This window comes from Taudactylus pleione, unplaced genomic scaffold (assembly GCF_031769625.1).
Source record: "Taudactylus pleione unplaced genomic scaffold, aTauple2 ptg000085l, whole genome shotgun sequence".
Taxonomy (NCBI): Eukaryota; Metazoa; Chordata; class Amphibia; order Anura; family Myobatrachidae; genus Taudactylus; species Taudactylus pleione.
In genome coordinates, this window is record NW_028284487.1 from 4506259 (window position 1) to 4520526 (window position 14268).

General features: G+C 42.3%; 1 protein-coding gene across 3 annotated transcripts in view; it reads left to right on the forward strand.

Annotated features, from left to right (window-relative positions):
• Positions 1-6137, forward strand: part of RELA (RELA proto-oncogene, NF-kB subunit) — a 56324-nt gene extending 50187 nt beyond the window's left edge. For 2 of the 3 annotated variants that reach the window (XM_088468323.1, XM_088468325.1), the window contains exons 8-11: positions 2166-2378; positions 2485-2565; positions 4066-4125; positions 4202-6137. In XM_088468323.1, coding sequence (XP_088324449.1) covers positions 2166-2378; positions 2485-2565; positions 4066-4125; positions 4202-4791 — 944 coding nt within the window. In that variant the 3' untranslated portion in view covers positions 4792-6137. The remainder of the gene's footprint in view (positions 1-2165; positions 2379-2484; positions 2566-4065; positions 4126-4201) is intronic. The other variant, XM_088468324.1, reaches the window with a different exon arrangement.
• The last annotated feature ends 8131 nt before the right edge of the window (positions 6138-14268 follow it).

Below are 14268 nucleotides of genomic sequence, written 5' to 3' on the forward strand. Positions count from 1 at the left end.
TATACTCCACTGTCTTGAACTCCAGTGTCCCCTAGTGGATGAAGGAGAAAAGTTTTTTTGAGATTTTTGCAAATTTAATAAAAAATAAACTCAAACCACATGTACATAAATATTCACAGCCTTTGCTCAATACTTTGTTGATGCACCTTTGGCAGCAATTACAGCCTCAAGTCTTTTTGAATATGATGCCACAAGCTTGGCACACCTATCTTTGGGCAGTTTTGCCCATTCTTCTGTGCAGCACATCTCAAGCTCCCATCAGGTTGGATGGGAAGCGTTGGTGCACAGCCATTTTCAGATCTCTCCAGAGATGTTCAATTGGATTCAAGTCTGGACTCTGGCTGGGCCACTCAAGGACATTCACAGAGTTGTCCTGAAGCCACTCCTTTGATATCTTGGCTGTGTGCTTAATGTCGTTGTCCTGCTGAAAGATGAACAGTCACCCCAGTCTGAGGTCAAGAGCGCTCTGGAGCAGATTTTCATCCAGGATGTCTCTGTACATTGCTGCATTCATCTTTCCCTCTATCCTGACTAGTCTCCCGGTTCCTGCCGCTGAGAAACATCCCCACAGCATGATGCTGCCACCACCATGCTTCACTGTAGGGATGGTTGTGGCCTGGTGATGAGCGCTGCCTGGTATCCAAAAGAAACGCCTGGCATTGACGCCAAAGAGATCAATCTTTTGTTTCTCATGGTCTGAGAATTCTTCAGGTGCATTTTGGCAAACTCCAGACGGGCTGCCATTTGCTTTTTACTAAGGAGTGTCTTCCGTCTGGCTTCTCTAATATACAGGCCTGATTGGTAGATAGCTGCAGAAGTGGTTGTCCTTCTGGAAGGTTCTCCTCTCTCCACAGAGGAATGCTGTAGCTCTGACGGAGTGATCATCGGGTTCTTGGTCACCTCCCTGATTAGGGCCCTTCTCCCACGATGGCTCAGTTTAGACGGCCGGCCAACTCTAGGAACAGTCCTGGTGGTTCCGAATGTCTTCCATTTATGGATGATGGAGGACACTTTGCTCATTGGGACCTTCAAAGCAGCAGATATTTTTCTGTACCCTTCCCCAGATTTGTGCCTCGAGACAACCCTGTCTTGGAGGTCTACAGACAATTCCTTGGACTTCATGCTTGGTTTGTGCTCTGACATGTACTGTCAAGTGTGGGACCTTATATAGACAGGTGTATGCATTTCAAAATCATGTCCAAACAACTGAATTTACCACAGGTAGACTCCAATTAAGCTGTAGGAACATCTCAAGGATAATCGGTGGAAACCGGATGCACCTGAGCTCAATTTTGAGCTTCATGGCAAAGGCTGTGAATATTTATGTACATGTGATTTCTTAGTGTTTTTTTGTTTTGTTTTTTTTATTAAATTTGCAAAAATCTCAAAAAAAACTTTTTACACGTTGTAATTATGGGGTATTGTTTGTAGAATTTTGAGGACAAAAATGAATTTATTCCTTTTTGGAATAAGGCTGTAACATAACAAAATGAGGATAAAGTGAAACGCTGTGAATACTTTCCGGATGCACTGTATACAAAGTTGAACAAAGGTCTTTTGTGATTTTTCAGTTTTGGTATAAGATGGGCTCTCTTAGAGTTTCTAGTATTCTAGCAGAACTAGAATCAAAGCGGACAATTCAAATATCTGCGGCTGATGCGCACATCACCAACAATTATGGGAGAGCAGCTTTGTTCCTTTTACTGTGCATACTTAGGGTAGCGTTAGCAATTGAGTCGTCCCCAAAGTTTGGCTGAATTACCTTAATTTCTTACAGAAGTGTGTTTGGCATGCACTGGAAGAGATTCAGGAGGGTGCGAGAAGAAATCCTTTAGTCGGGCTAACAGCGTGCTGGATTGAGTAGCTCTGGGAACTCCTTCCTGGCACTACTAACATGTACGCTGAATTGAATCGCTCCTCATTGTTTTCGCATTAGTTTTATAGGAGACGTATATCACTCGCTGTGCTGTCTAACATTGTCTGTGGCACAGCTTCCCTCCAATCCACTCCTCACATCATGACCTTTTTACTGTCACATGTAGTCCTTCACCCTGTAACCTAATCACATGTTGGGAGGGGTCAATCTCACCCACGAGATTTTTATTTTACATGTATGAAATATGTTGTCCTTGTCCAGTAACTATGTTTTGTGTTCTGGCCCCCAGAAGATATTGAGGTAGTGTTTGTGTTTGGCAACTGGGAAGCACGGGGTTCATTTTCCCAAGCGGATGTTCACAGACAGGTGGCTATAGTCTTCAGGACGCCCCCATACCAAGATACAGAAATCCGCCAACCTGTGAAGGTCCAGATGCAGTTGAGGAGGCCGTCTGACAAGGAGGTCAGTGAACCTATGGAGTTCCAGTACCTGCCAGATGAAGGTATGTTAGCAGATATAAATTAGATGGTGAAGTTTATAAGACTGCTGTAGAGTGGGTTTTTTGTTTTTGTTGTCTGTATCTAGTTATTCTCTGCTCAATTCTCCAGGTGATCTTCATCACATTGATGAAAAAAGAAAAAGGACTTTGGAAAGTTTTAAACACATTGTGAAAAAGAATCCATTTTCAGGTGAGCAAGTTCTATGCAACTGATTTTATTATCGCTCTGTCTGTTGAAGCGCTAACTTAGGGCTTGACAAATTTTTTTAAAATCTAGGAGCCAGGATGAAAGTGTAGGAGCCAGATCACTGTCCCCCCAAAAAACTTACAGGAGGGAAGGTATCCACACACACAGCTATTTATTTATTTATTTTTTTTCCCGATTCCGACACCTTGGAACGACAGATCGGGTAAAAAATGCCCAAATCGTGAGTCCCCACTCACGATGCGATGCGCGTCCCTCAGGTCACACATCGCATCTTCAGATCTGCCGTGCAGTACGGCAGATCTGACAATCTAGACACAAATGCACTGTTAAAAACTCTGGCTGCAGGAGATCGGATGAAGATTGGACAGCATATCGTGTGCATATTGTGTTCAGAGCTGCCGTGGAGAGTTTCAAGGGAAATTGGACACATCGTCGGATCGTGAGTACATCGGTATGTGTGTGGGCACCTTGAGTGAGGAGCACAGCTCTGTGTGTTATGCAACTGTTATACACACTATAGAGTAACATGGAGGCCCCCTCTCTGCTCTGCACAGCTCCTCTGCTCCACCCCCATCCTCCAGTAATAACGGACCACATTTCATACAAAACAATGGTGCCAGAAAGTACCACAGAACCCCCCCCTCCCCTCGTGGTCACACCACTATCCCTCTGAAGCTGCTCTACAATCCCTGGCCATGCATAGACCCTATTACCGAATAGCTCTAAGCAGCCAGAGATAGGAGACAGTAGACAGCGGGGATGTACAGGAGGATAAGCATAGACTGAGACAGACAGCATGGGTCAGAGCATGCCAGGATGGAGAGGAGGAGTCAGCGCAGGATGGGACAGACAGGAGAAGTCAGCAGAGGCCAGGATGGACACAGGCACAGCAGTCACCGCAGACGACACTCAACACATGCACTCCTGTGCATGATATGAACGCCGCAATACTATAGGCACGAATCCCTACTGGAGCTGATGAGGATCTGCTTCCTCCCTCACTGCAAAATCTGGTAGCCAGGCAGCAAAATCTGGTAGCCATGATGACCGGGCCCCTGGGATTTAACTGCATGTTTTAAGCTTTGTTGAAGCAGCCTTAATTTATAATTTGTTTCTTAAGGTTGTTGAATGACCTTGAAAATAATGGTATTTTCTAAATACACATGAGACTTCCTGGCTATTGAAGCACAGCATAGGTTTAATACATAGCAAACATGACATCACCTTGTTTTACAAAGATCTTCAAGAATACAGTATATGTAGGAAAATGTACTTGTATATGAGGTATATTTTTAGAAATGAAACTTCATTTAAATCAATAAATAGCCTTCTCATACAGAGAGACTAGATTCAGGTGTAGGTGATGTTAATTGTAATATGCTGTGAGGACAACTTGCTCCCTGTGACATCTCGGCTAGTGAAGGAGCGGTTTGCTGTGGTAAACATAAATGAGTCCTGACACCCATTTTTATTTTTTTAAAGGAGGTGAAGCAAGGAACCAGCGCAGGATTGCTGTGCCATTAAGGAGCATGCCAAAGACAGGTCTGTTTCTTGTCATACTGTTAAGCTATTTACATTCTTAAGTATTGTTCATTAATAATTGTACGTTTCCTTCTAGAACCTGTATCTACACCCATTCGGCCTAACTCTCATATTTCAATGCAAGTGACGCCAACTGTCCCTCAATATTTGATGCCCATGGTAAAAGCTGATGCCGGGAATACCCTTCTCTCGACTGTAAATATCAGCGACTTCAGCAACCTGGGATTTTCCCCTTTGCCACCTACTCCTCAACATCCAACCACATCTGATGAACGTCTAGACTCTATTTTGGGCTATGCATCTTTTACAGATGATGGGAATCTTGATCTAGTGAACATGCTACAGAATGACCCTGACAGCCATTGCGAAAGTCTAAGTTCTATTGACAATAGTGATTTTGGTCAGCTTCTCAGTGAATCACAGTCCTCAAATACTCTTTCACAAGCTCTTCATGAGCCTGGGCCTAATCAGAACACCCTAATGGCTTATCCTGATGCGATTGCTCGGCTTATGGCTACTGGGCACAATGAGGAGGCAGGTGGAGGAGAAAGTTCAGAGAGACTAGACAGTGGCTTAATGAATGGGATTTTTGATATGCAACAAGGAGAGTGTTTAACCTCCATGTTGGATCTTGACTTTGTATCTTTCATGAATACCATGAAATGAAATGCAGTTCATGCCTAGTTAACTGTTGTATGCAAAGCTCTACTACAGCTGCCCTACATACTCACGAACAGTATAACTCTTCAAGGCTTAAGTGCTCTTCAGCCAATAATGGTATTCCTGCCATTTCGGTCATGTCAGACCTCCAACGTTGCCGATTGTGCTGTCCCCATCAGACTTCAGTCTATATAAATTTGAGCATATCTGTGTAGCCTTGTTACAGAGTGGGACGGTGAATTACATTTTTGGAATTAGCAGTTAAAGACACACCCACTGTAAAATTTGGAACATCTCTTTTAAGGATCAAAATTGGGAATGATTTGTTGCAGTAGACTTGATGTGCTGAAATACTCAGGTGTATAAGATTGACATCTGGAATGTAGGAATATGAACTGAGCTATATGTTGTTCTTGCATTGTTGTCCTCATACATTAAAAGGCACTGAGAAATCCACGTTTTAAAAGCTGGTAAAGTGCACCTGATGTCTATAGATAGTGGAGACAGTCTTTTGTGGATGGAAGCAGTCAATATTCATAAGGATTCAATATATCAATTCACTTGAAATTAGTGCCTCATCAATATTATGTCACTAGGTCCCCTCAACAGTTTAATACATAAAATTGGTTCAGCCCCCAAAATGGCTGCCGCCTCTGAGTGGATGTCATTTAGTAGAAACTGGTGGAGTTGATAGTTTGGAATTTTAAAATGTGTATGCAGTGCTTATTTTCCAGGTGGTAACTGGTTTTGACTTACAAATATCTGACTAGAACATTTAACCAAATGTTTGTGGTGATTGTATCTTTCTTTAGTCTGTCAAATAAGATTTTGCACGAGTCCTTTCTATGACATTACAGAAATTGTAGAAAAGAAACAACTATTGCACTAACATTACATACTGAAGAAAGTCTTCTGTAACAATTTAGTCCATGAAAACAGAATATGTAGGCAAAGTGTAACTGATTATGACAACCACCTCGTATATTAAAGCCATTTAATGCCAATGCACAGATATGTTCATTAGTCTATATGTAAGAGTTGGGGACACAGGTGGTATTTTATTATGACAGACTGTTAGATTTCATAATGTTTTTTTGTTTTCCTGATCAGTGACATTGCTGGAGCAATAAGAAATGACAGCTCTGTAAGTGTTATGCTGGTACATAACAGAAAATGGCTGTTTTAGGCAGGTTTTTCTTTTTTTTTTTTCCCTGAAATGAAAAGTCCAATGTAGGTGTTGTATAGAATGCTTGTCTAATCTTTCAGATGTTAATATGGAATGGTTTGGTTTTTTGGGGGAATGATAAGATATATAAAAATAAATGAACACAAAACTAAACTGTGTATGTACATATGCTGTCTCACAGAATGGAATTTATGCATTATTGTAGCTCCAATAGTTCATTGGATGAAGTTTGGGATGATTTTTCACTTTCCACCATTCTGACTATTGTCATGCTCTGAAGGTGCGTACACACTGTGCGATATCTATCAACGATATTGTTCAATGATAAATTGTTCATGTCGTTCATTTTTATGCAGTGAGCGACCAACGATGCGTGTTCCCGCATGGACGATAACAATGTGGTCGTCCGTACATGCAGGCGAACTTGGACGATTTTATCACGATTTGCATGTTAAGAGATGTGGCCCGATGACTTCACTGAAAGATATCTATCATATATATCTTTCAGTGTGTACACCCAATATAGTTTGTCCTGCACTACAGAAAAGTTCAAGGGAAATCGTTCAGCGATATCGTTGGTTGTGCAGTTCGTTCCGTGTGTATGCAGCTTAATAGTGCATACATATGGTCAGATCAGACAACGATAAAGATATCGTTGTCTGATCGTCCTGCATGTGCTGGATGATCATTATCGAACATCCAGCACAGCACCAACCCCCAAACAACTAAACGAAGCGGGTCCCAATAGACTGCATGCAGGGGGGATGGGCGTTATCGCCCATCCGTGCCCGTGCCTGCAGTAGTTGGACTGCACGCACGGGCGATGGTCGTTATCGACAATCCGTGCCCGCGCATCATCCATTGTAAATGGGATAAAAAATGGACTATATAAACGGTCTAATGATAAACTATATCGTTATTGTTTATATCGTCCTGCTAAATCTGACCGTGTGTATGCACCATAACTAGACTATCATGATTGTTTCCTAACTTTTATGATGTAGATAAATCTAAATATTTTTTTGTAACAAAAAGTAAATAATTACAATTCTTATTTATATATTAACATGTTACAAATATTTGTTTAAATGACCAGCACTAAAAAGTATGCAGTATTTCAGTAAATAATCTTCTGGGCATGCATGTTGCTGTTTAGCCTAATATGTGTGAGCAATAATGGATATTTTATTTTATCTTTTTATGCATTTACTATAAACCATTCATGAGATTTGAAATATCCTGTATGTTTGCTTTTAGTATCACAAATGTGTCTTCTAAGTTTGTGTAAAGAAAAATGTCCACTTTGCAAATCAATCTTGCAATTTTTACCAACTGCCCATGCATTGGAGCCTACATATGCAACAATAGGCAATTCTGAATCGTACGCATTTCGGCTACATCTCTGCTTGCAGCTTAGTGGATATAACTGGTGGCCATTAGGCCTTCGCATGCATGATACGTTTTGTGTGAGTGTAGTTGGAATGACTGCTGTTTAGAGATGTGTGTGCGCAAAGATCAGTTGCACACTGGTAGTGATGACTGCTTTCAAAAGCATATGGATTGGGGTGGTGTGACCACGTAGATGCAATCAACTCTCAATACAGGCAGAGATCTACATTTATTTCTAAGCAAGCATTGCGGCTTAATTGCATGCAACTGAAAAGGCATCAGTTTTTAAGTGGGTGAACTATTCTCAATGTGTTTTTGTTGATAAAGAATCCTGGTTGTAGCACTACTGTGCTTCCTGAAGAACATTCCATTACATCTGTGTCTCACCTTTCTAATGATGGGGTACTCACTTGTCGATATATCATTCGTTTGGTCGATGAACACTATATTGTGAGTTCATCAGCAGGTGTGTATGTCCTAGATGTATGTGAATAACGTAATTTACCGACCGCTCGGCCTCGCAGCATAGCTGATAACGATATATCTGAAAGATATATCTGTGCATCTGCATGTGTGTACGGTCAACCCACCAACTGCCCGTACACTGGCTGCAGGGACCACTGACATCCCAACTGGGCAGGCAAATTTAAATGCCTGCCCAATTGTGATGTCAGGCCAGACTTATCGAGCGGCCAATTGGTAAGGTATACACACCAATAGGCTGCTCAGATGGCGTATCGGTCTGCTGACCAATCCATCGTGTAAGTGTGTGCCCAGCATAAGATCATAGACATTATTATCAACTAGTTAAAAATAATATAGATAATTGTTTTACAGCACATAAAATTTTAAAACTTCAGTGAACAATGTAAATATAAACTCAAGTGTTGCAGAATAGTAATTTACTGTCTTTAGAGATGTACTCGGTGATAAAGTATACACAATTATCGATTGGATCCTTTTAACATTTTACTCAAATGTGTCCATTGGTTTAGGAGAAGCCATCAGTCTCTGTAGTCAAACCTCTTATAGAGTTCCAGTTCCACAATATGATGTTTTAGGATAGGCCTGGCCATTTAAATTATTGGTGTAAGTGACTGCTCATGGGTTTTTAGACTTAAGCTGGGCATACACGTCCAGACACGTGTCAGACCGACAGACATTTTATCTGGCAGCCTGCAAGCCGCAGATGTTCGCAGCATACACTGTGAGATTTCTCTCAGTGTATTAGCCAACATCTGCGCTCCGCCCCTGGGGGAGGAGACATGTCCCTGTCCCTTCAATGGGAAGGAACACCGGAAATGTCTTGTCGGCCGCGGCTGGGCATACACTGCCTGATGCGGCCGACATCGTACTTATAAATATTGCATCGGACAGGCATGCTGGACAATCCAGCATGCCCCCTTCGAGCAATATTTAACCCTAGGTTGCCCGCACACACGCTACAATTATCGGGGCGATCCACGGATTTCGGGCGGATCGCCCTGATAATTGTAGCGTGTATGGCCAGCATTAGAGATGAATGGGTTTAAGCATTCTGAAGGTGCTTCACCCTCAAAACTTTATATAGAGATGCTATTTCTTAAACTAATAAGTAATTTCCCTACAGATTTATTTTCATAGCTTCACTTTTGGTGTAACTAATCCATAATAGTGGTGTGCTGTACCATGACAAGCTGTACAACTCCTTCCCTTGTATTTTATTGCTCCTGCCCAAATGAAGTGTGCTAGACGTTTCTATTATTGTACCATGCACGTTATTTGAAGTTGATTCTGTTTGAAAAACTTAGATAGTCTAGTATTAATTCAGTGGGCGTTGAATGTATATTAGTATTCTGCAACAGATATCATGGAGAGACTTTGGGCAATTGATTACCACAAAATGCATTTTTATACTTAATAAATTATTTTACTACATTGTATAGTTCTTTTAATAATATTGTAAATGGCAGACCACAAAACCAAATGTCCCTGAAAGTGCTTGAAATAATTTTGGTATATTTCTCAATCTATTTTTTTTTTTCATTACTTTTAGGTAGAGAATTTTTTAAAGTATATTGTAGTCTTAAAGATATGTATAATCCTTAGCTGATAATTTAATTTGGAATAGATGCTTTTCATTGCACGGAGATTACATTTTTGTTTGGTTTCTACAATAAGTGATAAACTGACTGGAAATAGTTCAACTCTTTCTAGATTTTAAGCTCTCAAGAAGTCGGGCCCTTTGTCCCTCTTATTTTGCTCCATACAATATCTTTGCCAGCTGCGACACCCATGTTTACCAACTCCTACCTGTTCTCAAAATCTTCACTTTCTCTGACCCTTACCATTGACAAGGTCTCTCTCCTCCATTCCCCGTCCAAAGTCTATGGGGCATATTCAATTGGGCGTGAGGTTTAGCGAGGAAAAAAACCTTGTGCCAAATTTTGGATTACCGCGGGTATGCGCGCTCCCGATACCTGCGGTATCCAATTAAAAAAAAAAGTGTTTGCAGGGTTTTCAGTGGCATACTTACACTGGACACACTCTCTCTCTCACACTCTCTCCCTCCCTCCCTCCCTGCTGCTGCAGAAGACAGCACTTCGGAATGTGAGTATTACTGACTAAGCTAATTGGAAACTTCCAATTGCTTAATTAGTCATTAGGAGGGGCACCGCCGGGGTCCCAGAGCATTTCCCAAACATTTTTCCTAAAATTGTGGATTTTAGGAAAAATTGGTCGTGCTCCTGGAGGTGTGCAAAAAATCAAAAACCCTGCTCCTAATTGAACAGTAAAAATCCTGCACCTGCAGGAAAACCCTGCATGTGTGGGATTTTTGCTATTCTCGCCCCCAATTGAATATGCCCCTATGTCACACTTGATTTTGTTCTTTATTTCTCCCCCCACATACAGTACATACATACCTATACAATATTTCCAGAATTAGGTCCTTCCTCACCCTGGATGCTACTAAAATGCTTAATTATGTGCTCATCATGTCCCATCTCAATTACTGTGATCTGCTCCTCCCTGGCCTTCCTAACTCCTGCTCTCCAGTTTATCATCAACTCTGTTTTCTGATTCAGTTTCCTCTCGTTGCTCTACCTATGCTGTGCCTCTCTGCCAGTCATTACATTGGCTCCTTATAATTTTTGTAATTTAATTCAAACCTCTCTCTAACTTACACAACGCTTAAACTTTACTGCTCCTACTTACATCTCCAGACTCAGTATGTGAGACAATTTCACTCTCTTCACTCTGCTACTGATTTCCACTTATATCTCACCTCTCACTCTCAAATTTAGAATTTCTCCAGGCTGATCCTAAATTTGACTGCCCACCTTCCCTCTATTAGAATTGTATCCAGTTTTCAAGCGTGCCCATTAAAATGTATTTCTTTATTATAGCTTGCTATACTCCTTCCTAACTTTGCAGTCTTATCGCTTTTCTCAGTGTCCTCTCCTATCACCTATAGATTGTAAGCTTGTATGATCAGGGCCTTCTCCCCTTTTGTCTTCTTTACATAATTATGCTAACTGCTCACTATAATGTATTTTTGTGAATTTATATATGTACTGTATTAGTCTGTACTTGTCTGTTTTATCCTTTGTACTTTGCTACTGAAGTCGTGTGCCAACTTTTTTAAATAAAGAAGAATAACTATGACCAAGCTACTGCGCATAGGCTCACTTCACACTTCCTGATCTGTCCCCTTCCCTCTCTTTGTATCCACTCTCATCTCATTGATATACAGAAGAGCATATCTGATTGGACAGCAAAACTGGAAGTGGATGGGCTACAGCAAGAGAAGACCACATCTGCTTCAACTCATGTCAGCCAAGAATAGGAAATTCGTTCCAATGGGCACAGGCTCACCAAAACTGGACATTTAAAGATTGTTAAAATATTGCTGGTGTGATGAATCTCGTTCTCTGTTACAACATGCATATGGCAGGGTCAGATTTTGGTGTAAACAATATGGGTCCTGTCTTGTTCTAGATGGTAGTGTATTAGTGTGGAACTGTCTTGGTAAACATAAGACCTTTTAAAACCAACCAATACCCCTTTTACATCACAGCTAAAACCTGGGTTGCTGGGGGCGTGGCCTAGGCATCTAGGGAGTAGCACACGCAGTCGTGTGCTCTCCAGTAAACATCTCCTGCTACAACACCCCGGGGATTTAGCACAACAGGCGGACGTCGGAGATCCTGGTGCACCTGTTGCGCCTGGTCCGGGAGCTTGCGGCAGCCTCCTGAGCCTTATTAGAGGCAGCATCTTGTAGTGTGCAGTAGCCGCGGCGGGTCACGTGGGACGCCGGCAGGCTCCGTGTCTCCGTGCGGCGCTGTTAAACACAGCACAGCCCTGCATGTTCGGCTCTCTCAGCGCTGGCCCTGTCACCCACACAACATACCCCTGCTGGATACCCTTGCCGATGTCCTGATTCCCTGCCTGGGTATCTCTCCTAAACGCTGGAAGTGCAGCTCGCGGCCATTTTGACTTCTGTTCAGTGTATTGAATCTGTGGCCTCCTCTGTTGCAAACAGGCTGGTACTGCTCCTGCTATTTATTTACTTTATATATTTCTATACTGCCTCATCAACTCTATTATGGGGAAAACTCAACATGCTGCAAAGCTGGAGCGTTTTTCTCGCTCGTCTACGCCACAGCCTCTGCCTCGAGGAGAACGGGATGTCGGTTCTCCTGCGTCCCCTCTTGTTGATAACATACCAGAGGACTCCTCTGCGGCTACTTTGCAGAGAGTACTGGATGCGGTCGCTGCACGTGAGAAGAAGCTTGCTGACAAAATTGGAGAGGTGCAGTCTGACCTATCTATAATCCACCATGATTTACAGAGAGTTCGTGGGAGAGGTGGAAACACGTACTTTTACGCTTGAGGATACGGTATCTCCACTAAAGGAGAAGGTGGCTGCTTTGGATTCTCAGATGGCTACGGTGCATAAGAAGATGTCGGATATGGAGGGGCGCCTTCGGCGTAATAACGTCAGATTTGTGGGGCTACCGGAAAAAGAGGAGGGCTCGAATCCGGAGGAATTTTTGGAGAAGTGGTTGCTGGAAACATATGGCCAGGAGGCCTTTACCTCACACTTTGCAGTAGAGCGGGCTCACCGTGTGCCGACCAGAGCGCTTCCTCCTGGATCACCGCCGCGTACTTTTATTGCCAAATTCCTACACTATCAGGATCGGGACGCTGTGATAAGATTGGCTCGCACTAGAGGTCCTATGGAACGTAATGGCTCACGGATTTCGGTGTTCCCTGATTTCTCCGTTGAGGTTCAAAAAGAGAGGGCATAGTTTTCTTCAGTCAAACGTTGTCTGTGAGATCTCAATCTTCCATATGCCGTGCTGTTCCCTTCTAAATTACGAGTGGTAGCGGATGGCGAAACAAAATTCTTCTTCACCCCGAGAGAAGCTGCCTTGTGGTTGGATCGTCGTGCCCCGGCCAGGAGGCCGCTAGTAAATGACTGAACATGGTTTGATGCTCCTATTTTGCATAGCACGTAACTATGTTATATATGTGACTGCCATCATAATCTAATGTTTTTCCTTTGCGTTTATGCATATTGTTGTTTTAATTGCTGTGCGATGGTATAGCTTGATTGATATAATGATCATTTCCCTATATATTCGTATAGTATCCAAGCTCCTTAGCCTAACAATATTTTATTTAGGTTAGGACAGTATCCTGTTCTCATTTTTATTCCCGGGGTGTGAAACACTGGAGGGTTCCCTGTGTTTAGGGGTCATTATGTACTTTGCCTCACCCTGTATACGGGATAATTTTTTTTCTTTATATGTTCTTTTGGTGAACTTAATTTTCTGTTGTTTACTGGTTGAGGGAAGTGAGTGGGAATAGGTATGCTGCAGTTGGGGTTGGGTATACAGGGAGGGGGGAAAGAAGGGATGGGGGTGTAGTTTTATTTTTATATTTTTTTCCTTTTTTCTTTCATTTTTTATGTGGTCTCAAATTATTATATACTGCACTGTTGTATGTCTGGTCCAAGATATGCGTGTACTGTGGGTCTATACGGGATTTCTCCTTGGATACATATTTTGGGAAGAGATGCTATACTAACTGGAATACTATGATGCAAGCTAATATCAACGTTCTCACTTGGAACGTACGAGGTCTTAATGACAAAATAAAACGTTCCCTAGTGCTGAGACAACTTAAAAATGATGGAGCGGATATAGTTTGCCTTATGGAAACTCACCTGGTAGGTGGGAAACTGCTCTCACTTAAAAAACCGTGGGTGGGCTGGGCCTACCATGCATCACATACGTCCGCTTCTAGGGGGGTCTCCATTCTGATCCGCAAATCGGTCCCTTTTATACTGGAATCGGTGGAGATCCACTCGGGGGTCGCTATGTCTTTTTGAAATGTAGGATTAATAATATATCACTTTTACTGCTAGCATTATATATGCCTCCTCCTTATTCCTCTGTAGTTTTAAAGAAAGTAGCGGAGTTTATGGCCCTGTTCCCGGGAATGTCTACAATCTGTGTTGGGGATTTCAATAATGTTCTAGATCAGGATTTGGGTAGAAGGGGTACAGTTCCGAAAAGTCCTTCACACGGCAACAGGTTTTCGGCTTGTGTGTCTGGGTTGGGCTTGGTCGATGCGTGGAGGACGAAAAACCCTACTACTAGGCAGTTTTCCAGTTTTTCGTATTCTCATCTCACGTTCTCCCGGATTGCCCTGGTGCTGCTCACACGAGATATGCTGCCAAGAATTAAGTCTGTGCGTTATGAGACCAGGGGAATCTCTGACCATTCTCCACTGACACTTAGCTTAGATCTGGAATGTCAAAGGGGTCAATCATTTTGGAAACTTTAATTCATTTTGGTTGACTCGAATGGGGGTGGGTTCTGATCTGGAAGAATTGTGGAAGGAATATTTTGAACTTAATT